We start from the raw sequence: 25,991 nt of genomic DNA, 5'->3' as shown, positions 1-25,991 counted from the left end.
CTTGTCAATAATAGTAAAATGTCATGGACAGATTCATTCAAATGCCAACAGGTTTATTTGTTCAAAGTGCCTACAAGCTTCATTTCTTAAATCTAATGATGATTATAAACATTTTTAGCTTAAGCTTTCATTATCTCCATGTGATTCTTCAACCCTTTCCCCCCATAATAAGCAAAGTGAAAATGGCTTTGTGCAACCAGCATAAAACCAGAACAGCCTGCGAGTTACTGGCAGTCTGTTCAGGTTTATGCTGTTTGCTGCTCATCAGTATCTAGGGGTGGAGATGAAGCCTTAAAAATTGAATCTAGTAAGAAGGTCTTTAATTAAATTTAACTTTCTGACTACAAATGCGTGAAAATACGTATCTAAGTGGTAATAGGGTGAATGCCCCTGATGAGCAGCAAACAGCATAAAACCTGAACAGACTGCACATTACTAGCAGGCTGTTCTGGTTTTATGCTGTTTGCACATAGCCATTTTCACTTTGCTTCAGAGAGTAAAAGGGTTAAGACTTAACAAATCAATCATTCATATCGTCAACAAGCCACCATCTGGATCTCTCATTCATTTTGCTTTTCACTTCACCAGACATTGAAAATTCAGCTCACGTGTATTTTATGGCTATAGAAGGAAACCTGTGTTCAAGCCTATCAACAATAATAAATGAATACATCTTTTCAGATGTGTTTAAGAGAAATGCTTCTCATTATTTTTTTACTTTTTATGCCCCCAGATCAAATGATCGAGGGTGTATTGTTTTGGCCTGTCTGTCTGTCTGTCATTTTGTCTGTCTGTCTGTCATTCTGTCCCAAAACTTTAACCTAGGGTTTAGATTAAAGTTTTGCAATATTGAATAACTTTTCCAATATTGAAGATAGCAACTTGATATTTGGCATGCATGTGTCCTCTCATGGAGCTACACATTTTAAGTGGTGAATTTGGCATGCATGTGTATCTCATGGAGCTGCACATTTTAAGTGGTGAAAGGTCAAGGTCATCCGTCAAGGTCAAAGGTCAAAAAAAAAAAGCGGCGCATTAGGGGGCATTGTGTTTCTGACAAACACATCTCTGGTTTGTTTTCTATTTCTTAAAATATACTCTGTCACATAAAGGCTTCAGAAATGGTCGTTTTGTTCCATTAATGTAAATTATGAATCTGCCATTTCTTTAAATATATAAGTGTCACATAACTATGGACATTGGCTTTTTGCCATAATATTTATATTTTCTTTTACTGCCCTGTAGGAAAAAAATGTTTCAGATGTCTACCTGGAAGATTAAAAGTTTTATTTTGCTAAATTTCAGGACTTTGGAAAGTTTCCACGCATGAGACAGTTTGTACAGGAGTATATACAGGCACTGAACTGCCAGAATGCTGGATTGGAGGTGGTGAAAGATTTTATACGCAGGTATGTGGCTTTGTATAGAATTCTAATTGTAGCTCTTTGCATTTTTTACAAGCACAGATTTCATGAAAATTAATGTAGGATTTTATCCTTTCTAATGGGTTACATAGTTGGTCTCATTTTACTTTCTTGCTTTCTTAGAATTCGTTATTCAGAACATGTTTGTATGACTTTTATGTCCGTATTCAACAAGCATTTTATGCAGGACTTTAAGACAGCCACCCTGTGAGTACTTTAAATGACATGTTTTTCATATTAAAAATTTAACATTGCGATGAATGAAGGAAGGAACCTTGACATTTATAGGTGTTATTTTCTTTGGAAGAGACTTTTGGTAGACTGGTCTCCATTGTCTTACTGTCATGTTTATAACAAAAGCACAAATTTGTGACTTTGGTATACACTTAAAATAGTAGAAGAGTGTAAGACTAGAATAGTAGAATGACTATTTGCTTAGTTTTATTTTCATGTAAAATCACAACAAAAAATTTGTTGAAACCTCAGTAAAAAAATATATAAAATCTTCTTCAAATGTTTAATACCTGCTTGATATTGTTTACATTTATTTGCACAGTGTACATGAAAACAGATTTTTAAATACTTTTTATGGATGAATATGTGACATATGTAAAATCTATGGGGTCATTTTTGGGGACAGCTTTTGTTATCCCCCGCCATAGGCGGAGGGATATTATTTTGGCGTTGTCCGGCCGGCCGGCACTTTTGTGTCCGGAGCCATATCTTGGAAGTGCTTTGGCGGATTTCATTGAAACTTCGTATGAGTATATATATGCATAAGAGGATGATGCACGCCAAATGGCATTGTACACCATCTGTTAAAAACAGAGATATGGCCTTTGTATCTTGAAAAAATGCTTTTTACTATAGGCACTTTGTGTCCGGAGCCATATCTTGGAAGTGCTTTGGCAGATTTCATTGAAACTTGGTATGAGTATATATATGCATAAGAGGATGATGCAGCCAAATGGCATTGCACACCATCTGTTAAAAACAGAGTTATGGCCCTTTGCATCTTGAAAAAATGCTTTTTACTATAGGCACTTTTGTGTCCAGAGCCATATCTTGGAAGTGCTTTGGCAGATTTCATTGAAACTTGGTATGAGTATATATATGCATAAGAGGATGATGCACGCCAAATGACATTGTATACCATCTGTTAAAAACAGAGTTATGGCCATTTGTATCTTGAAAAAATGTCCGGAGCCATATCTTGGAAGTGCTTTGGGGGATTTCATTGAAACTTGGTATGAGTGTATATCCCCCGCCAGAGGCGGAGGGATATTGTTTTGGCGTTAACTGTCCGTCCATCCGTCACTTTTGTGTCCAGAGCCATATCTTTGAAGTGCTTTGGCGTATTTAATTGAAACTTCGTATGAGTATATATATGCATAAGAGGATGATTCACGCCAAATGGCATTGTACACCATCTGTTAAACCAGAGTTATGGCCCTTTGTATCTTGTCTGTCTTAGTTTTGAGTAATTGTCCTCCGTCCGTCCATCTGTCAGTATGTTCATCCGTCCGATTTGCACCCATCCTCAAACAGAGCATATGTTGCGGGAGATATCAATTCTACGAATTTGCTTGTTGCATATTTTGTTTAATAAATTTCTTTCCTTTGTTTATTTCAGCATGCATGGACCAGCCAGCATGTGTCCTCACCCGAGGGTGTTGCCCAATCTGGTGGCTGTGTGTCTGGCCGCAGTGTACAGCCTCTATGAGGACAAGAAACTGTACGTCACATCACTGTACAGAGCACCAAACCATATGGGCCATGCTATGTGAAAAGGGGGTTTAATGCATGTGCGTAAAGTGTACAGGCCAATCTGGGACGACACTTTACGCACATGCATTAAACCCCTTTTTCACAGATAATGGCCCATATGTATTCTATGTTTTCGGACACTCAATTTTTGTGGACCCGTAAAGTGTGAGGCATAAAGCTTTGCACTTGTCCTCTTTCTCTGACTGAGTTGTCTTTGTCCAAAGATCTGTCATGGTGGCATATGCCTGTCCTGAGTTCTGTTGGCAGTGTTTGCAAGTAATGCCAAGACCATTCAAAATATGTTATATTCAAATTGAAGCAATTAAGTATTTGTCTGAACTAATAATTTGTAAAGCTTCTACAAAAACTGTAATGAGATTTAATTACACATTATTTGCTACTGATGCAGTCACTGTAATGCATTTTAGGCCGTCATTTTGACGATACACACAAACCGCATTTAAAAAAATTACACAGGAGGACTTTTTAATTTCAAATCAATAAGCCATTATTTTAATGCATTGTTCAGAAACCATTTATGAAAGTAAATTTGTTCTACCAATTACATGGTTGAACTGACCTTTTTAGAACTTCATCATTTTTCAATGTCAATTTTTGCTTCCAATGGCATGATTAATCACATGTTTTAAAAATCTTCAGATTTTTATTGTTCTTCTCTTTCGTGATTTTTGTTTCCTGAGTGTGAATGAACTGCCTATGTGATCATATTGAGCTATTGTTATAGGGCAGACATGACACAATGACACATTGGCATTTTTTGCAAGAAATATTTAAAGATCTTCTGCGGGCTATTGTTACACATGGCATGATACTCGCTTTGGTTGAACTTGCCTTGTATTGAGAGCTCAGCTGTCACATCTAATTTTGTAATATTATTAAGCAGATTTTTCAGTTTGTTAATAAATCTTTGTGGATATGCTTAGGGCGGGAGTTGAAAACATTTAAAATGAATTCAATGTGCTAAGCAAATCACTTGTAGTGGTACAGCCTTGTCCAGAGGACACAAATAACTAGATGTAATTAATTTATATATAAGTCGTGCTGTGTGAAAAGGGGTTTAATGCATGTGCGTAAAGTGTCGTCCCAATTAGCCTCTGAGATCTGCACAAGCTAATCAGGGACTCTACTTTCCGCATATATGATATTTTACTTTTGAAGAAAGTCTCTTTTAAGCTAAAATCAAGTTTAGGCAGAAAGTGTCGTCCCTGATTAGCCCGTGCGGACTCCACAGACTTAATCTGGGATTGACACTTTATGCACATGCATTTACCCCCCCTTTCACAGGGCTCATATAAATATATAATACATTAGTATACATTTATTTATTTATAATATACCTATAGATAATATGAAAACTGAAATAGATGACTAAAATTCAATTTTAGTGAAGAAATGTAAGATTGTAGATTTTTCCCCTGAGTGAAAATAATATAAAAATCACAATATTTTTCCATTCAATATATCGTTTATCAGTGTCAGTTTCGTTTCCTGATGAATTACAGTGCTTGTTGAATATTCATAAACATGAGAACACCATTTAATCCATTAACAATGTAAACATAACTCTTTGACGATTCACAGATTATTTCAGCATATTCATATCTGACATTTTATCACATATTCTGATGACATCATCATCATATACAAATATATGACATTTTAGCTATTTTCTGATCCTTTTTTAGCTCACCTGAAGCACAAACGTGCTCATGGTGAGCTTTTGTTATCGCTTTTTGTCCCATCTTCCGTCGTCAACATTTTGCCTTGTGAACACTCTAGAGGGCCACATTTATTGTCTGATCTTCATGAAATTTGGTCAGAACATTTGTCTCCTTGATACCTCGACTGAGTTCGAAACTGGGTCATGCTGGGTCAAAAACTAGGTCACTAGGTCAAAAAAAAAGAAAATCCTTGTGAACACTGTAGAAGTCACATTTGATGCCCAATCTTCATGTAACTTTGTCAAAATGTTTGTCTAAATGATATGTTGGTTGAGTTCAAAAAATGGTTCCGGTCCGTTGAAAAACATGGCCGCCAGGGGGCGGGGGCAGTATTCCTTATATGGCTATAGAGAAACCTTGTGAACACTCTAGAAGTCACAATTTTGCCCCAATCATCATGAAACTTGGTCAAAACATTGGTTTCATTGATATCTCGGACGAGTTCGAAAATGGTCCAGATCGGTGAAAAAAACATGGCCGCCAGGGGGCGGCGGGCAGTTTTCCTTATATGGCTATAGTAAACCTTGTTAACACTGTAGAGGCCACATTTATTTTCCAATCTTCATGAAATTTGATCAGAAGATTGGTCTCAATGATATCTTGGATGAGTTCGAAAATGGTTACGTTTGCTTGAAAAACATGGCTGCCAAGGGGCGGGGCATTTTTCCTTATATGGCTTTATATGGCTATAGTAAAACCTTGTGAACACTCTAGAGGCCACATTTATTGTCCAATCTTCATGAAATTTGGTCAGAAGATTGGTCTCAATGATATCTTGGATGAGTTCGAAAAGGGTTATGTTTGCTTAAAAAACATGGCTGCCAAGGGGCGGGGCATTTTTCCTTATATGGCTAAATATGGCTATAGTAAAATCTTGTTAACACTCTAGAGGCCACATTTATTGTCCGATCTTCATGAAACTTGGTCAGAAGATTCACCCCAATAATATCTTGGATGAGTTCAAAAATGATGCTGGTTGGTTGAAAAACATGGCTGCCAGGGGGCGGGGGCATTTTTCCTTATATGGCTTTTGTAAAACCTTGTTAACACTCTAGAGGCCACATTTATTTTCTAATCTTCATGAAACTTGGTCAGAAAATTTGTCCTATTGATATCTTGGATGAGTTCGAAAATAGTTTCGGTTGCTTAAAAAACATGGACACCAGGGGCGGGGCATTTTTCCTAATATGGCTATATATCATGCTTTAGTAAAACCTTGTTAACACTCTAGAGGCCACATTTATTGTCCGATCATCATGAAACTTGGTCAGATGATTTGTCCAAATGATATCTTTGATTAATTTGAAAATGGTTCCGGTTGGTGGAAAAACATGGCCGCCAAGGGGGCGTGGCATTTTTCCTTATATAGCTATATTTAAACCTTGTTAACACTCTAGAAGCCATATTTATTGTACGATCATCATGAAACTTTGTCAGAAGATTTGTCCAAATGATATTTTGGACAAGTTCGAAAGTGGTTCCAGTTGCTTGAAAAACATGGCCAACAGTGGGCGTGGAATTTTTCCTTATATGGACTTATGAATCTTCATGAAACTTTGTCAGTATATTTGTTTAAATGATATCTTGGATGTGTATGAAAATGGTTCTGGTCTGTTGAAAAAGTGGCTGCCAGGGTGTTCTCTTGTCATGAAAGTTGGTAAGAACATTTGTTCTAATGACATCTTGGGCTGCACAGAACAGGGTCAGTTCCTTTCATCTCAGGTGAGCAACTTTGGGCCTTTCAGGCCCTCTTGTTTCATTTTGGACACAAGCAAAAAAAAAACTAACTGTTTCTGTCTAGAAATGATTAAAGATTTATTTAATTTGTGATTATAGAAAAAGCATATTTTCACTTCTGATAAGTTTTTGTCTGTAACCACTCACGAAATTAAATTTGAGCATGCACCAAAATCGTCAAATATCCTTTGAATGTTGTTTTTTGGTTTTCAGAGATAAACAGGACAATATTTGTTCAAATGTGGTTGACCAATCTGAATGGGAACGAAAAGTCATCTGTTATGTTGGCATGATGGAAACCATGTAAGTAGTGCATATGAAAGTGAAATACTGTAACATAATAATTCTATTTGCTGTCATTTTATAATCAGTTTGTTAACAAACCAAAATCAAGCAGTTATCAACTGAAAAGGTGTTATATCCAGTTAAATCATTTGCCAATAATGGTCAGTTTTAACTTCTCAATTAAGCACAAGTTTTACATCTTAACAAATTGACCCTCATGTTGCAATTCATGTGCTGTCCTGGTAGAGCAATATAAAAAGCTCTCCTGCTATTTTTATTATTTTAAAGTGTACTTAAATATTTTATTGTATTTCAATGACGTTTTTTTCTTTTTTTGCTCGGCGTTTTCAGAGAAAACCCGAGGTATTGTCATAGCCAGCTCGTCGTCCGACATCCGCGTCGTGCTAAAACCTTAACATTTTGTTAAGGTTTTGAACATTGGCTCTAAAATCAAATTGCTTCCACCTACAACTTTGAAACTTCATATGTAGATGCACCTTGATGAGTTCTACACGCCACACCCATTTTTGGGTCATTAGGTCAAAGGTCAAGGTCACTGTGACCTTTAAAAAAAATAAAAATTCTGACAAGCTTTCATTTATTCAAAACTGCACCCGTAGCCGAGCGTGGCACCCGTTATGCGGTGCTCTTGTTTATTACTAAATATAGGTTGTTCATGCTTAAATAGCAACAATGCACTATTTGGTTGTAAAAGAAAGGTACTTCCTTTGCCACAAAGTCGGGCTTAAACAATTTTCTTTGGGTCCTCCCCACCAAATATAACAGCTTTATAATTACTTTTGTGGTGCATATATTTCAGGTCCTTATTTGAGGATTGGAGGTACATTCTGGGAAGCCTTCTTCAGCCAATTCCATTTCCAAATGAGTAAGTTTATCTTAGTATTCTTTCAAAATGATTTAGTTTATCTAAGTATTATTTCCAAATGATTAAGTTTATCTTGGTATTCTTTACTAATGTGTTAGTTTATATAATATTCTTTCTGAATGATATAGTTTATCCGAGTGTTCTTTCCAAAAGATTCAGGTTATCTTAGTATTCTTTCAAAATGATTTAGTTTATAAAAGTATTCTTTCCAATGGAGTTAGATTAGCAAAACTTTCTTTCTGAATGAGTAAGTACATCTTAACTATCTTTCCAAGTCAGTAAGAATATTCAAACTGTCTTCCCAAATGAGAATTAATATGTACAAATTATTTTCAAATGGATTAGGTTGAACATAATTTCTTTTTAATATAGTTAGTTCATATAATCTTCTCATTTGAAAAAGTTTCCTTACACTTTCTTCATAAATGAGTAAGTTATTTTCAAAAGTCATTGCATATAATTTGTTATGATGATATCTGGAGGCAAGATCGAAAAATAAAAATGTGCATTGAAATATATATTTATATTTTCTAAAGTACTTCTACTACCCTGAACTCCTCTCTCTCAGAATAGCATAGTTCCTGTAGGTCTCAGATATTCGCCAGCCAATGGCAGTTGCAGTCCATAGTGATATGGAAAAATTATCACACGTTAAGTTCAAGTTAATACAGAAATGTATCCTTACAGGTCCCAAGAGCAATCATTAAAATTGAATTATTATTGGTTTGTATTGCGTTTTTGTCTGTCTTTGAAGTTTGTTCGAATATTTAAGATCTAAACTGGGATTTACATCTTATTCCAAATATGCTTTAAAATGCCATCATTAATTTTAAGCCCTAGTGGCTTATGCCATGTTTTATCATTAAAGTAATTGAGGCAATTGTTCAAAGAAAGACACGATCATCTTTCATCTTTTGCCTGAACAGTCTATTTAAAGCAAACGTGACAATATTGTTAAGTCAGATCATGACTTCTTTGATGGTATATCTGTAGAACTCCATAGAATAGTTTCAGACATTATTTCATCACCTTACTTAGAGCTTATGTTTTCTGAAAATGTCACACGTATGTTCTTTTTGATCTCAATTATCTGTTTATTTATAGCTCACCAGAGCATGCCAACCATCAAGCTTTTTGTCTCGCCGATGTCTCTTGTCTTTTTTTGTGCATTTACTATTTCTAAAATGAATTTTCCTGCAAAAGCATTTAGACATTTTTTGTGAAAAAGGACAGAAAAGATCTTTGGATGGTCCTGTACACAATTATCTTTGGATGGTCCTCTACACAAATATGTTTTGATGGTCCTGTACACTATTAACTTTGGATGGTCCTGTACAAAATTATCTTTGGATGGTCCTGTACAAAATTATCCTTGGATGGTCCTGGACACAATTATTTTGGATGGTCCAGTACATAATTATCTTTGGATGGTCCTGTACAAAATTATCTGTGGATTGTCCTGAACAAAATTATCTTTGGATGGTTCAGTACAAAATTATCTTTGGATGGTCCTGTGCACAATTATCTATGGATGGTCCTGTACACAAATCTTTGGATGATCCAGTACAAAATTATCTTTGGATGGTCCTGTGCACAATTATCTTTGGATGGTCCTGTACAAAATTATCGTTGGATGGTCCTGTACACAATAATCTTTGGATGGTCCTGTACACAATAATCTTTGGATGGTCCTGTACACAATAATCTTTGGATGGTCCTGTACACAATTATCTTTGGATGGTCCTGTACACAATAATCTTTGGATGGTCCTGTACACAGTTATCTTTGGATGGCCCAGTACTAAAATTTTAACCTGGTTTTCAACACAGTTGAAAATCTTTGTTATTAGATTGGTGTATGTTGGGCGGCAATATTAATTGCTCCTGTTTTTGAAGAAGGAGGTCCTTTGAGCTAAAGATAACTTTTAAGAATGTGAAAAATTAAGATGACCTTATTCTCCGAAATCAATAGATAATCTTGATTTTTTAAATTCTATCAATAACTTTTTGTTTTATTTTTTAGCGCTCTGGCTGACGATTTGTTCACATCGTGAGTATCAAGTTATGGTTTACTTTGTACATGTTTTTTTTTCACATAAAAAGTTCTTTGTGAACTTGATGCAAAACTATTTTATTTAAAACATGTTCAAGTTATGCAAAAAATAATTGCTTCTCTTTAACACAGCCACATGAAAAAACATAGTAAAGAGGATTGTCCTGTACTAAGCATTATGTGAATGCACCAGTCACAGGTTGCAGTGTTGTTTTGGATGTGATGTCCGCCTAGCGACCGAGAGGTCAAGGGTTTGATCCCCACTGTGGAAGCGTTCTTAAGATCTCCCCCATAGACCTTAAGTACTGATTCCAGTCCTAGGAAATTGACTCGAGAGTGTTTCAAATAAGACTTAGGCTTTCGCTGCAATCGAGCTAAAATAATAAATTTTAAATTAATGCACCAGTCAAATACAAATATAAGTCTTTATTTCATTGGAACATGAAAACCATAATATAAAGCATGACTTATTAACTCACTGTTACATTTTAACATGAAAAAATTTAATACAGGATATCGCTTTTCACCTTTCCGTTGCATAGGAAAGTAAAAAAAATCAACATAATATAAATGATTTTAGCTTATGACATATATTGTACAGGAACATGAAAAAAAAATTGAAACTATGTTTATTCCCTCACAATTGCATATCAAGATGAAACATGAAATACAGAACATTGCTTTTTAACCCTCTTTTGCATTGCCTATCGTTTGCTTATAAAGATGTAAAATGTAAGACAGAACATAGCTTTTAACCTCTTATTTTCAAAGGAACGATCGTTTATTACCTCTATTGCATAGGAACATGAAAAACGTAATACGGAACATAGCTGTGGACAAAGTGTGTGACGTGCACCAGACAATCCTGGGTATCCGGGAAGGAAAGGAGGGCTGGTTTCATCTCTACTGTCCAGGAAACATAGGCTGTGATGACGATGGGGAACTCTGGGGCCAAATGGTATGAGACGTGTTCTGTGAAAACTGGGCTTAATGCATGTGCGTTAAGTGTTGTCCTAGATTAGCCTTTGCAGCCTGCACAGGCTAAACAGGGATAACATTTTCCTCCAAAAATGGACTTTTGTTTAGGAGAGATATTCTTTTGATGAAAAATGCGTTTAAAGCGTTAAGTGTTGTTCCTGATTAGGCTGTGTGTACTGCCAAGGCTTATCTTGGACAACACTTCATTAACCACCGCCATAGGCGCAGAGATATTGTTTTGGCATTGTCCGTCCTTCTGTCTTTCCGTCCGTCCTTCCTTCCGTCCGTCCGTCCGTCCGGAGCCATATCTTGGAAGTGCTTTGGTGGATTTCATATGGTGAAGAGGATGATGCATGCCAAATGGCATTGTACACCATCTGTTAATAACGGATTTATGGCCCTTTGTATCTTGAAAAAATGCTTTTTAATATAAGCTTACAGCTTTATCTCCATTAACACATGAGCCAGAGCCATGAAACTTGCCAAAGTTGTTCTCAATCATCTGGGGGTGCTTCACATTCAACACCTATAATCCTAGGGGCTAATGTCAAGGTCACACATTGAGGTCAAAGGTCACAAATTTGATCAATTATTCATTATTTAGTCATTCCTTTACTATGCCATGAAACTTGCTATAGTTGTTCTCTATCATCTGGGATTGCTTCACATTCAACACCCATAATCATAGGGGCTAAGGTCAAGGTCACACATTGAGGTCAAAGGTCTATACCCATCCATAAACAAAATTTAAATGGCGGGGGATATCAATTCAACAAATTTGCTTGTTCACTTGCCTTTAGCCCTGTTTTTCCAGAATGCAGCTTGTATAAATGCTTGTACATATTATTAATTAGAAAATAAGTAACTAAGTGTGTATAGAATATTCAACTTCAGTAGTGGTTTTGTACTGTATGGGAGCGAAATTCTTATGTACCAACATTTTTTAGGAATTTAATTCTCAATGACTACCTTTTCATTGGTTGTTTTTTTAATATCACTTTAAAATTAACAGAAAAATATTTCAAAGTAACAATGTAACAAGGAAATGCAAACTTTTATTAAATATAATATGATCGTCAATATGATATTATTGAACTTATGGTACATTAACTAATTGTCAAGTGGTATGGAACTCTTGGCAAGTAATTGTAGGATTAATAAAAAGTTAAAGTAATATTGTTTTGTACATGGACACTCATTATCCCCTGTGAAATGTTCATAATGTAAAAGTATTTTTCATTTAATTTCCCTACAGAAATTTAACACCGGGTTAGCCAGAGGGCAGTCTGTATGCATTGATATTAAGTTGGTTATTTGAGTCCAGGCATTTTTTCTTTATGGTTCATTGAGATATTTTTTCCTAGAAATATGATATGAAATTTTTGTCTTTCTGTATTGAAATTATCAAGACAGGTATACTTGAAGGGATTTTCTTGAAAATAGCTCAGTTTTACATGTAAATGTCATACAGGAAACAGACTTGACGGCCTTTCAATAAGCCTCGGGCTTTTGATGCGGTAGAACTAAAATTGCTCTACATAGAATATAAAATAACATTGTATTTGCCACATCTGAAACCAACCTATGAGTATTTAAAAAAAAAACACACACACGAAAGTATTTTGTATAACTTGAAAACATGCAACAGCAAAATAAAAACTTAGTGCATGATGGTTAACTATAACCATATAATATTATATCTGTAAAACAAATCAGTAAAGATTAAAACTTCACTTAAGTGACTTATCATGGAGACAAAGGTTTTGTCATTTATGTTCAATAATAAAATGTAATCCTTGCCTTTGAACAGCCGATGTATAATAATCTCCGGGGAAATTATAACATTGGAGACAGTCAGCTTATAATTGCCAGGCCTATGCTTAATGCTTTTGTAGATTAATACAGATGTCATGATTTTTCGGTACAATTAGAAATATCTCACCTTTATATACACAGTTCTCCAAGCCTTGTTTTTTCCACCATGTAAAACGTTTTTCTATATATTTTTAAAATGTTTCTGAAGGTTAGGGGTCAAGGGTTAGCAGTTAAGCCTCATTCTTTCAAAACTGGGCTCCATACATGTGCACAATGTGTCTTTAAATATTATCAGGGACAACTCTTTCCGATTTTATTGAATTTTTATTTAACTCTTTGAGTGCGGGAACCGAATTTTGAAGGCCTTTGCAAACAGTTTGGATCCAGATGAGACGCCACAGAACGTGGCGTCTCATCAGGATCCAAACTTTTTGCTATTCTGATAGTATTCTTTGAAAAAAATCGAAGAAAATGCTAATTTTAGAAATTCAGCAGATGACATTTTAGCAGACGACAAATTTCCCAGCATGCAAAGGGTTGTAGAAAGTCTCTTTCAAACGCAAATCCAGTTTAGGCAGAAAGTGTCGGCCCTGATAAGCATGTGCCAGCTGTACTGGCAGAGCTGGAATGACACTATTCGCACATGCATAAAGCCTGGTTTTCTAAGAACAGACTCAACAAATGTCTGAAACACGTTAAGGCATCCAGCTTCATTATCTGAAACTGAGTCTTCTCCGAGTACACTTATATGAGTCAAATTGCTAGGAATGTATCTGGAAGGGTCCTTAACCCTATGTTCGTTTAAGAATTGAATAGCTTTTGTTCTGAATTACATTAGTGTGTTAACTGTCTTGAAAAAGACAAATTATTTGCATGATGGCAAATGTGATGAACTCTCTGCAATGGAAATCAAAAATAGAAACAAGCTAAATGAAATGACTCGAGGATTTTCGAAAGAATTTTCTTGGATGACCCTTGATCGAATTCAATCACTCATTTTTTTGTCAAAAACATTGCATGCAGGTGACATGGTAGTCCTCCTCATATGATATATTTGGCTGTATTGAAAACTTTGCAATTCTTGTGATTGGAAACCACTTTTTGGACTTATAAATAATTTCACAGAAATGTTCCTACTTTCCCTCAAGATTGGTCTGCTTTGGCAAAAACGTTGTCAGTGGTTGAACGTTTTGCTATATAACATCATTATCTGAGCACAGTACATTAGTGACCTTTTACAAGCCTTTTAGGGTCACTAATCTTAGGTGAGGGATTCTGGACCATTTTACCATCATTTTAAGCCCCCGGATCAAAAGATCGGGGTACATTGTTTTTGGCCTGTCTGTCTGTCTGTCTGTCTGTCTGTCTGTCTGTCTGTCATTCATTCATTCATTCATTCATTCATTCATTCATTGTATGTGTGTGTCTCAAAACTTTAACCTTGGTTAAAGTTTGATAACTTTTGCAATATTGATGATAGCAACTTCATATTTGGAATGCATGTGTTTCTCATGGAGCTGCACATTTTGAGTGGTGAAAAGTCAAGGTCATCCTTCAAGGTCAAAGGTCAAATATCATTGTATTTTTGTTTCCTAAAACTTTAACCTTCGTTAAAGTTTGGTCATAACTTTTTGAATATTGAAGATAGCAACTTGATATTTGGCATGCATATGTATCTCATGGAGCTGCACATTTTGAGTGGTGAAAGATCAAGGTCAAGGTCATCCTTCAAGGCTAAATGTCAAATTTATGGCTTCAAACCGGTGCAATAGGGGGAATTGTGTTTCTAACAAACACATCTTTTGTTATGATAAAAACCAATGATATTAAAAAGCTGAATTGAATTTGTGCTATTTTAGGTTATAGCATGTATTTTCATGATATTTTTCGAGTTCAGATTTCAATAAATTTTCTCTGATCTTTCTACTAAAATATTATTTGATTGTTTCTGTGACATTTTGTACACTCTTTTCTCCATTATGGATTAATAATTTCCGTGACATTTCCACACCCTATTCTCCATTATGGATCGTTAGGGAATAATGTATATGTGGTGTTTTATCGGCAACATCATTGGCAGTTACAAATAGCATGTTGGGTGCCATTAGCACATAATTGCTGTCTATGAACTTTACAAGAGCAATCAGAATTATGACGCCCTTCGCTAGGTTTAGTATTAATTGCTTTTTTTATCATGTAATTTATACATGTGAATGTCTGCTTTTAACATATAATTTATACTCTCATACCAATAAATGCATTTATGATATTTCAAGGCATAACCTTTTATGTATCTTGTCCTTTTAAACATGCATATTGTCGTTGTCATGGTAAAGGTAAAAAAAGTAAATGCAGTCTCTTGAATTTCATTATTGCTGGGGTTTTTTCCAATAAAATGTTGCAACTGTCAGTTGTACTACAAATTAAAATGAACACAACGGAAGTTTTGTAACATTTTATCTAGATTTCAGCAATAAATATGTAAATAGGGCAACACAAAATGTATCAGACGTTTGTCAGATTTTCTGCAACGAAAATTGGTAAAATTGGTATTCTTTTCTGTTCTATGAACAGGGGGTTTAATGCATGTGCGTACATTTTTATCCAAGTATAGCCTGTGCAGTTTGCACAGGCTTATCAGGGACAAAACTCTTCTCTTTTATTGTATTTTACATTTAAAGGAATACTTTTCTTGACGAAAATTTCGTTGAGGCGAAAAGTGTTTTCCCTGATTAGCCTGTGCAGACTGCACAGGCTAATCTTGGATGACATGTTACACACATCCATTAAACCCCCTTTTCACATAACGAGGCTCATGTTTATTGCGCTTGCACACTCCACTGTTTTGGGGCCAAACTCTTTGAAACAATTTATCAATTTGTTGTTGCCTTACATGCAATCGTTTACTGTAATTAACATAATCATGTTCAAAGAGTCTGCATTTTCTAGCTCTGTTTCTGGGTCCTTAACCTTGTTCTGAAACATTCCTGCCATTCCAGTCAGTTCTGTTTTAAGGGCCATTATCAGATAATTTGAAATTACTCAATCTGATTTTGCCTGCCCTAAGGTACTGTATTTGCTCATATTACACAGTTGGAGAAGCATTTTACCCTACTGCTTGAAAGTTATTGTAATGGACTTTCACACTTCAAGAAAAACAGAGGAAAATTAGTACAAAAATACTAAGTGGGACAAAACAAATTCTTCCAACTTTCAAATCAAAATAAATTTTAATTAAAAGGTTGACAGAAACCATTATCATTGTATGTCATCAAAGAAGGAAGGAAATCTGGAAGATTTGTCCAATACAACATATCCAGATAAAGAAATTCAATGTTATGTAACTTTTCCTCTATTGATTTCCTCTTTGTAAATATTTCCCTGTTGTATTAACAGCTTCAAACGTTGATGCACTGTTGCTGCAAGCGGAAAAGTTTCCTGTTTGGTCTGAACAAGATGATTGGGCCAGTGATGTTATTGTCCCTACGAGAGAATACAGCAGCCATGGAGGTTAGCCCAACATATCTTGTTTCTTAAATATATTTAACCCTTTCCTACTCAGATACGTAGTTTGACTTCTGTGAACATCTTAGAACATCAAATAAAATTTAAGAACTCTGTTAATAGATTCTAGTTTTAAAGGCTGTATTTCCAGCCCTAAGATGCTGATAAGCATCAAACAGCTTTAAACCTGAACAGTCTGTGAGTAACTCGTAACTGGATTGCATTTGGAGTCAAGGTCACTGATGCTCAATTAACCCATTTATGCCTAGTGTTTAGAAAAAAAGGCCTTGGCAAACAGTGTAGACCCTGATACAGATATACATGTATTAGACATCCCTAATTTTGGAAATAAATTGATCCAATTCAGAAGGATGGAGAGTCCACTAGGCATAAATGGGTTAAGAAAATGGTTTTCAGGTGCTGTGTGCAATGCTTGAGTGTGATGTGGTGGAGAACAATGACCTGAAGATGCAGATGGTCACCACGCTGCAGAGTACCACATCGGGCAAGCGCATGTACGCCGAGCTTTGTGAGAGGCAGATTGCACTCAGGGAACTAGTAAGTGGCGCTTGATTGGTCATGATCGGCTCGGCTACTACTTTAATGTACCCTGGGTACTTAAGTATACTTAAAGGTACCTGGGGTGCGGTAAGTATACTAAAACGCACCTGGCCAATTCTAATGCTATATTGGTCGTTGTTGGTTAGATTTTGCAAATTAATTATGTCAATGTTTTGTAAAATGGCCTCTATATTATTGAAACTCGTACTACAAAAAGCATGTTTAGGAAGGTTTTGTTCAAAGAGAATTTTGTTTTGAATTCAGTAGCGCATTTTACGACATTGGGTTTTGGGGGCAATACAATTCTGGTACAGTCTAAACTGGCCAGGCACATTTTAGTATAGTTTCTGTTCCTAGAGTTCTTTTAAGAATATTTTAATTTTAAGTATCCAGGCTACACTTAAGTAGTACTCCAGCGGACAATGGCCAATCAAGTGTGAGTGGCCATACATGATGCAATACCGTACTTTACAATGTGTAATGAGCATCTGATTTTTTAATGCCAAAATGTCTATCATGGATATTTAGGATAGCAAAAACAATTTTTCCCTTACTTGTGCATACTGCTGGTCTTTAAATGTTTGGTCTTTGTCTTGAAAGGAATCCCTTATCATGTAGTCCTGCAAATAGATCAAATGTCCCTGAAATTTTAGAAAATGTGTAAAGCTTGTACGTACAACTGGTGATTAGATGAATTATTTATTACTAATCCCATAATTTGTCTCCATAGCGATTCAAAGCAAATAAACGTAAATGAGGTATTAAACAGCAGGTTTATTACCTTATTAAATCGTTAGATTTGTGGTAGTTAAGTGCAATTGCCATGGAAGCAAATTATGTGAATAAGTTATAAATTGTTCATTTTATCACTGTGATGAGTGATAAATGTCACAGGGATAAATGTCATTTTAATTTGTCATAATAAATTTCTTTTCACAATTAGTTGCTGTTGGATATCATAAAAGTTCTTTGCAAATATATTGTTGCAGACAAAGATTTTGAGGTAATTTTTTGCCTACCCAACAAGAATATAAATGCAACACAAATGAAGCAAAAGTAAAGAAAAACTTAGGTTCTTACCTAAAAATGCTGAAAATGATACATAGATCGTAAAAGATATATGAGTGCATTTGAAAGTGAGCTTTTTTGTAATTTTCTTGTGCAGCTTAAATTAAGCTTTTGCAACCAGAAGTTAATATTTCTCTTATACACATAGCAACAGAAGGGAGGGCCAAAAAAGTTGACACTACCTTCGAAATCGACTGATGCAGACCTAGCCAAAATGCTCAGTTCCGGATCGTTTGGGAATTTGGAATGCCTGAGTCTGGCATTCACTCAAGTTACAAGTGCCTGTGCAGACGATTTAATTAAGTTGCCATCATTACGGTACCTGAATCTCTGGTCAACTCAGGTAGGTTTTGTTTGTTTCTTTGAATGTTTTTGTTTTTATGCCCCCGGATCGAATGATCGGGGGCATATTGTTTTTGGCTTGTCTGTCTGTCATTCTGCGATAACTTTTGCAATATTGAAGATAGCAACTTGATTTATGGCATGCATGTGTATCTCATGGAGCTGCACATTTTAAGTGGTGAAAGGTCAAGGTCATCCTTAAAGGTCAAAAGTCAAAAAATACAATCCAAGGGAAGTAATAAGCTTTAAAAGGGAGATAATTTCTAAACCTACCAAATGATATATTGAAATTTTATTTCAAAGGGGCGCAATAGGGGGCATTGTGTTTCTGACAAACACATCTGTTGTTCTGTTTTCAATAGTATTTCAGTCATATTAAGACAGCCAAGTAACCTTTCCTGGTTTGTTAAGCTGGTAAACCATTACTTAGTGCTGGTAATAAACAACTGCCCTATTGGAATAAGAATTACGGGGGCAACGGCCGTATAAATATTTTCATGACCGATCCCCACACAAGTTATGTGGCTGGGTGGGAATCAAGCCTCTATAATTGTAGCCCAGCACTCCACCAACTGAGCCTGGTAAGAATCAGTATTGAGCCGTTTTCTGAGAAAACTGGGCTAAATGCATGTCCGTAAAGTGTCTTCCCACAGGCTAATCAGGGACGACACTTTCCGCTGTTATAGTATTTTTAGTTTCAAGGAAGTCCCACCTTACCAAAAATCAAGTTTAGGCGGAAAGTGTTGTGTGGACTGCACAGGCTAATCTGGGATGACACTTAAAGCACATGCATTAAGCCCAGTTTTCCCAGAACGCGAATCATTTCTTGCTTTTGAGGTTCAAACAGTTGACAGTGTGAAAAGAAACACACACCCTCTCTCAGTTACTGTGATAATTGATCTTGTTCTGAGAACCTAATCAGCATACAGATTATAAGTGAACTTTATATATGGCAATTCAAAAAATAATTCCAATAATTTTTAGTTGCTCTCCTTAGAGTTGTTTCTATTTGAAGTTCTAAGACGTGCTTCTGGATTGGCCAATACAATTGTGCATTTATCTTTAAAAAATATCTCATCCAGAGGCCCATCAACGATACTATTGAAATCTATTGACTTAAGCCAATATGCCAGAGAAATTCTGTCATTATTTGACTTATCTAAGTTTGTTCGACCGATATGTCCGACACACTGTATGACTGGTGTCACGAAGGTAGTGTTCCAGACATGTTTTTATAATAAATTGATGTTTCACTATTAAAAAAGAAAGTTATCGTACATTATACAGACATAGTTTCATAATAAGATTTATTTATTGGATAAGATGAGACTTATATAAAAAATATGTCTCTAGACTTTGATATGATATGGCTGTAATGTGGGAGTTGTATCAATTGTTGTACTTTAGTGGTAATAATGCTGTCGCCAACTATTTATAGTATGCAGTTTTCCTTTTATGGCTATAGTGAATCCATGTGAACCATTTAGAGTTTAAATGTGTTGTATGAAACTTACCTAAGTATGTAGAAAATAGTTCCATTCCATTGACAAAAATGGCTGCCAGGGGTCTTTGCAGTTTTCCTTGAATTGCTATAGTTAAACTTGTGTACACTACAAGTATTTTCTCTCTTTATGAAAGTTACCTAGAGCATTTTTTCTAATGATACTTTTGGAAAACTTCACACAAAAACTGCTAAAAACAGTTCATTTTTTAGGAGAAAAAGATGTATGTGCTAGGGCCGTTGGCCCTTTTAAAGTTGTGGCTGCGCAGTGGATATGGTGACCATCTTGCAATCAGGATGTTCTGGGTTCAATCCATATTCAGGAATTCTTTTGAAGATGTTCTCTTAAGTCCAAGTACTGGTTCTACCTGGGAAAGGGAATCTAAAATGTATCAATTTGAAGTCTTTTGATGCAATCAAGTACAAATAATAATACAAATAAAAGCCTTATTATTTTTGAAGCCCAATTGCATTGAAGCCTTAGGCTTATTGAATTGCTCTTGAGTCTGTTTCCCCGGTAGAACCAGTACTTGGTATCTGGGGGGGGGGATCATAGGAAAGCTCCCTTAGTGGGGATTGAAGTGTCACTAGGCAGATACATCCATTAAGCCAGGGTGAAAATAAATTAAACTAAACTGAAGTACCTTTCTGTCTTTTGTGGGCTTTCTTAAACCTTGTGGTGCTGACTTTGTGCTGACTGTTTGTTCCAGTTTGGAGATATTGGCCTACAGAAGATATCGGAGCACCTTCACAAACTGCAGGTGTTGAACCTCTGTGAGACACCTGTGACCGATAAAGGACTGAGCTCTATTGCAGGTTTGCAAAATGATGAAATGTTTGAGCATCGTTTATGCAAAAGGGGGCATGTGCATAAAGTTGCGTTCTAAGATTAGTCTGTGCAGTCCGCCTTGTTCTTCTTTTGAAATTATAGTTTAGGTGGAAAGTGTCCTCCTTGTTTAGCCTGTGCTGACTGCACAGGCTAATCTGGTATGACACTTTATGTACATGCAGTAAGCCCAGTTTTTTCTCAGAGCCAGGCTTATTTCAATTTTATGGAACTTCACAGATGACAATTTGTACTAGGTATAATAATTGTGGTATCGTTGTCATTATATTGAGGTAGTGCAAAACCCTGTAGAGAACATGTCATTATATTGAGGTAGTGCAAAACCCTGTAGAGAACATGTCATTATATTGGGGTAGTGCAAAACCCTGTAGAGAACATGTCATTATATTGGGGTAGTGCAAAACCCTGTAGAGAACATGTCATTATATTGGGGTAGTGCAAAACCCTGTAGAGAACATGTCATTATATTGGGGTAGTGCAAAACCCTGTAGAAAACATGTCATTATATTGGGGTAGTGCAAAACCCTGTAGAGAACATGTCATTATATTGGGGTAGTGCAAAACCCTGTAGAGAACATGTCATTATATTGGGGTAGTGCAAAACCCTGTAGAGAACATGTCATTATATTTGGGTAGTGCAAACCCTGTAGAGAACATGTCATTATATTGGGGTAGTGTAAAACCCTGTAGAGAACATGTCATTATATAGAGGTAGTGCAAAACCCTGTAGAGAACATGTCATTATATTGGGGTAGTGCAAAACCCTGCAGTGAACATGTCATTATATTGGGGTAGTGCAAAACCCTGCAGAGAACATGTCATTATATTTGGGTAGTGCAAACTCTGTAGAGAACATGTCATTATATTGGGGTAGTGCAAAACCCTGTAGAGAACATGTCATTATATTTGGGTAGTGCAAACCCTGTAGAGAACATGTCATTATATTGGCATAGTGCAAAACCCTGTAGAGAACATGTCATTATATTGAGGTAGTGCAAATCCCTGTAGAGAACATGTCATTATATTGGGGTAGTGCAAAACCCTGCAGAGAACATGTCATTATATTGGGGTAGTGCAAAACCCTGCAGAGAACATGTCATTATATTGGGGTAGTGCAAAACCCTGTAGAGAACATGTCATTATATTGAGGTAGTGCAAAACCCTGTAGAGAACATGCCATTATATTGGGGTAGTGCAAAACCCTGTAGAGAACATGTCATTATATTGAGGTAGTGCAAACCCCTGTAGAGAACATGTCATTATATTGGGGTAGTGCAAAACCCTGTAGAGAACATGTCATTATATTGGGGTAGTGCAAAACCCTGTAGAGAACATGTCATTATATTGGGGTAGTGCAAAACCCTGTAGAGAACATGTCATTATATTGGGGTAGTGCAAAACCCTGTAGAGAACATGTCATTATATTGGGGTAGTGCAAAACCCTGTAGAGAACATGTCATTATATTGGGGTAGTGCAAAACCCTGTAGAGAACATGTCATTATATTGGGGTAGTGCAAAACCCTGTAGAGAACATGTCATTATATTGGGGTAGTGCAAAACCCTGTAGAGAACATGTCATTATATTGGGGTAGTGCAAAACCCTGTAGAGAACATGTCATTATATTGAGGTAGTGCAAAACCCTGTATAGAACATGCAGATTACTCACATACATGATTATCCCTTTGCATGCTGGGAAATTTGTCGTCTGCAAAAATGTCGTCTGCTGAATTTCTAAAATTAGCATTATCTTTGATTTTTTTCAAAGAATACTATCAGAATAGCAAACAGTTTGGATCCTGATGAGACACCACGTTCTGTGGCGTCTCATCTGGATCCAAACTGTTTGCAAAGGCCTTCAAAATTTGGTTCCAGCACTGTAAGGGTTATAGCTACGGATCATCCACGGATACACAGTATAAAGCTTCTGAAACAACTGTTTGATGATCTTAATACAAGATGTATTTATTAGCCTCCTTGTCTTATAATGGAGGCACAACAAACCATGGATTACATCCAGTCAGTACATGCACTATCATAATCATTCACTATCCCAATTTAATGGAATGTCTCTTGAAAAACGTACATTTATTTATGAAAAATCATCTTCTGTTTCATATGATTTATGCTTTCCATTTATAACTGTACCTATAGAACTAACATAAAGTGGACAAGTCATTTTGATAACAATCTGCAAAACATTTTGTATATAGTATTTGAATTTAATGCCCAAAATTAAAATTCATTCAACAAGTTCTTACTACTACATGTATGAAGTAAAAAATATATGTTGTTATGTATACAATTACTGTTTTCTCAGGTTGTTGTATTTAATTTATTCAGTGTTTAATACTACTTTAGGTTTTTCAGACAAACCTTAAAATTGAAAACTTTTAAGAAACGAAAATAGAATAATGGTATTATTATATGAAAACAAGTGTAGAAATAAAAGTCACTTCTTGGGCAACTAGATCATCAACTGTTGCTTAAGTCTACTGGAAGTTAAGAACATTTTTTAATCAATATTGGCCAGAAATAGGGCGAATCTCAACTTTATTATGTTTAAGGTTGTTTTGTGAGAGTTGTTTTGTAAAATTGCAATGCAATCATTACCCGTATGAATCTCTTGATTTCCGCCATTTTATTCAGCATTATTCGAATGGCTAGAGAATTGTTGTCAGTCGTTTAACCGAGTTTCGAAGCATTTGTTTGTTCTTTACCAAAAAACGCAATAAAAAGCAACAGAAGCTTTTAAAAGCATGTTATAGCTGCATCAATATTTAACACTCTGAGTGAGTGATGTTGACCACATTAATGTCAATTTTATATTACAGTATTCATCACAAACTGGGAATCATGACTACCTTAACTGAGAAATGTGACCACTTGTTTGCTAGAACTCGTTAATAACAGGTTTTGTTTTGTTTTAAACTGGTAGAACCAGTGCAGTTAGGCTTAAAACGCATAGTCAGGTTTTGTCTTGAAATATGGTGTTGTCACATGTTGAAAGCATGATCATAACAGTTTGATGAAGTGAAAATACAAACATAAGTTTGCAGGATGCTTTCGTTGAAAAACAGAGCTTGTTTAAAAAAATGGTATACAGGCACATGTTCACATTCTGAGAGGTGATATTAAATAGTGAACTAAAGCACATGTGAGCTAAAAAACGTTTTCTCAATGTTGAATGTTGAGCTTAAAGATTTCTATTTTAAACAATTAAAACTGCAAATAAGCGTAGGAAAAAATAACTTTTGCCTGGTATTACTGGGTATCAACCACTAAATGAGCTGGGTATTGCCCACTTAATGAGCTGGGTATTACCAACTTAATGAGCTGGGTATTACCAACTTAATGAGCTGGGTATTGCCCACTCAATGAACTGGGTGATGCCTACTTAATGAGCTGGGTTTTACCCACTTAATGAGCTGGGTGTTGCCCACTTAATGAGCTGGGTATTGCCCACTTAATGAGCTGGGCATTGCTCACTTAATGAGCTGGGTATTGCCCACTTAATGAGCTGGGTATTACCAACTTAATGAGCTGGGTATTGCCCACTCAATGAACTGGGTGATGCCCACTTAATGAGCTGGGTATATTCCACTTAATGAGCTGGGTGTTGCCCACTTAATGAGCTGGGTATTGCCCACTTAATGAGCTGGGCATTGCTCATTTAATGAGCTGGGTATAACCCACTTAATGAGCTGGGTAATGCCCACTTTGAGAGCTGGGCATCGCCCACTTAATGAGCTGGGTATAACCCACTTAATGAGGTGGGTATTGCCCATTTAATGAGCTTGGTATTGCCCACTTAATGAGCTGGGTAATGCCCACTTAATGAGCTGGGTATTGCTCACTTAATAAGCTGGGTATTGCCCACTTAATGAACTGGGTAATGCCCACTTAATGAGCTGGGTATAAACCACTTAATGAGCTGGGTATTGCCCACTTAATGAGCTGGGTATTGCCCATTTAATGAGCTGGGCATTGCTCACTTAATGAGCTGGGTATAACCCACTTAATGAGCTGGGTATTGCCCACTTTATGAGCTGGGCATTGCCCACTTAATGAGCTGGGTATAACCCACTTAATGAGCTGGGTATTGCCCACTTAATGAGCTTGGTATCGTCCACTTAATGAGCTGGGTATTTCCCACTTTATGAGCTGGGTATTGCCCACTTAATGAGCTTGGTATTGCCCCCGTAATGAGCTTGGTATTGCCCACTTAATGAGCTAAGTAATGCCCACTTAATAAGCTGGGTATTGCCCACTTAATGAGCTGGGCATTGCCCACTTAATGAGCTGGGTATTGCCCACTTTATGAGCTGGGTATTGCCCACTTAATGAGTTTGGTACCGTCCACTTAATGTGCTGGGTATTGCCCACTTAATGAGCTGGGTATTGCCCACTTTATGAGCTGGGTATTGCCCACTTTATGAGCTGGGTATTGCCCACATAATGAGCTTGGTATTGTCCACTTAATGAGCTGGTTATTGCCCACTTCATGAGCTGGGTATTACCCACTTAATGAGCTGGGTATTGTCCACTTAATGAGCTGGGTATTGCCCACTTTTTGAGCTGGGTATTGCCCACTTAATGAGCTGGGTATTGCCCACTTTATGAACGGGGTATTGCCCACTTAAACTGTACAGGAAAATATGGGTGGGAAAACATGGGTTTCACTGAGGAAGTGTGATTTGTACCAAGCCTGATGTATAAGTATGGGCTGTGCTCTGCGAAAAGGGGTTCAATGCATGTGCCTACAGTGTCGTCCCAGATTTATGTAAGAACAATCTTTGGCATTTAAGCATGAATAGTAAACCAATCCTCGAAAGAAACAAAATTAAAGTCATTAGGCTTAGGTGATCATTTAAAGTAATATATGCTGTCTTCCAACCATCCAATGTAACAAACAAATTCTATTCAGAACTTTCTTAATCTTCAAGAAATTATTAAAATATGATTTTGATTTCATAAAAAAATAAACGTAAATCTAAATCACTGGAATAATTAAGGTTCCTGAACATAATTTTTTTTTGAGTGATGAATAAACAAACTGGAACACAAAATGGAAGTAAATGTTGAAAAACAACAAACTTTAGGAACACATTATTAAAATCAATACTCACTCTTCCAGTGCTGGAACCGACTTTTGAAGGCCTTTGCAAACAGTTTGGATCCAGATGGGATGCCACAGAACGTGGCGTCTCATCAGGATCCAAACTGTTTGCTATTCTGATAGTATTCATTGAAAAAAATCGAAGAAAATGCTAATTTAAGAAATTCAGCAGACAACATTTTAACAGACGACAAATTTACCAGCATGCAAAGGGCTAAGAAACAAGCAGTATACACACTTACAGAACTCATTATTTGCCTGCTGTTATTTCTATTCAAAAATTGTTTGGTCTTTATAAGAAAGCTGATTGAGATTAACAAAAAGGTAATTTCACTTAATCCTATGCAAATATTAAATCTAATAT

At 36.2% G+C, this 25,991-nt stretch overlaps 1 protein-coding gene and 1 pseudogene across 2 annotated transcripts in view; one reads left to right on the top strand and one right to left on the bottom strand.

The window, feature by feature from the left end:
* LOC127846242 (C-Maf-inducing protein-like) overlaps window positions 1-25,991 on the bottom strand; it is a 286,356-nt pseudogene that overhangs the window by 13,622 nt on the left and 246,743 nt on the right.
* Window positions 1,306-25,991, top strand: part of LOC127844300 (C-Maf-inducing protein-like) — a gene marked incomplete at its 5' end in the record, with an annotated part of 37,902 nt that continues 13,216 nt past the window's right edge. Inside the window, 10 exon segments of one of the 2 annotated variants that reach the window (XM_052374404.1) lie at window positions 1,306-1,409; window positions 3,058-3,159; window positions 6,884-6,973; window positions 7,776-7,841; window positions 9,864-9,890; window positions 10,695-10,851; window positions 16,083-16,196; window positions 16,608-16,748; window positions 17,974-18,162; window positions 20,373-20,478. In XM_052374404.1, the coding sequence (XP_052230364.1) occupies window positions 1,306-1,409; window positions 3,058-3,159; window positions 6,884-6,973; window positions 7,776-7,841; window positions 9,864-9,890; window positions 10,695-10,851; window positions 16,083-16,196; window positions 16,608-16,748; window positions 17,974-18,162; window positions 20,373-20,478 (1,096 nt within the window). 2 annotated transcript variants of the gene reach the window in all.

Source organism: Dreissena polymorpha, chromosome 9, assembly GCF_020536995.1.
Source record: "Dreissena polymorpha isolate Duluth1 chromosome 9, UMN_Dpol_1.0, whole genome shotgun sequence".
Taxonomy (NCBI): Eukaryota; Metazoa; Mollusca; class Bivalvia; order Myida; family Dreissenidae; genus Dreissena; species Dreissena polymorpha.
The sequence above is the reverse complement of the archived record's forward strand: the minus strand, read 5'-3'. Positions and strand labels throughout refer to the sequence as shown.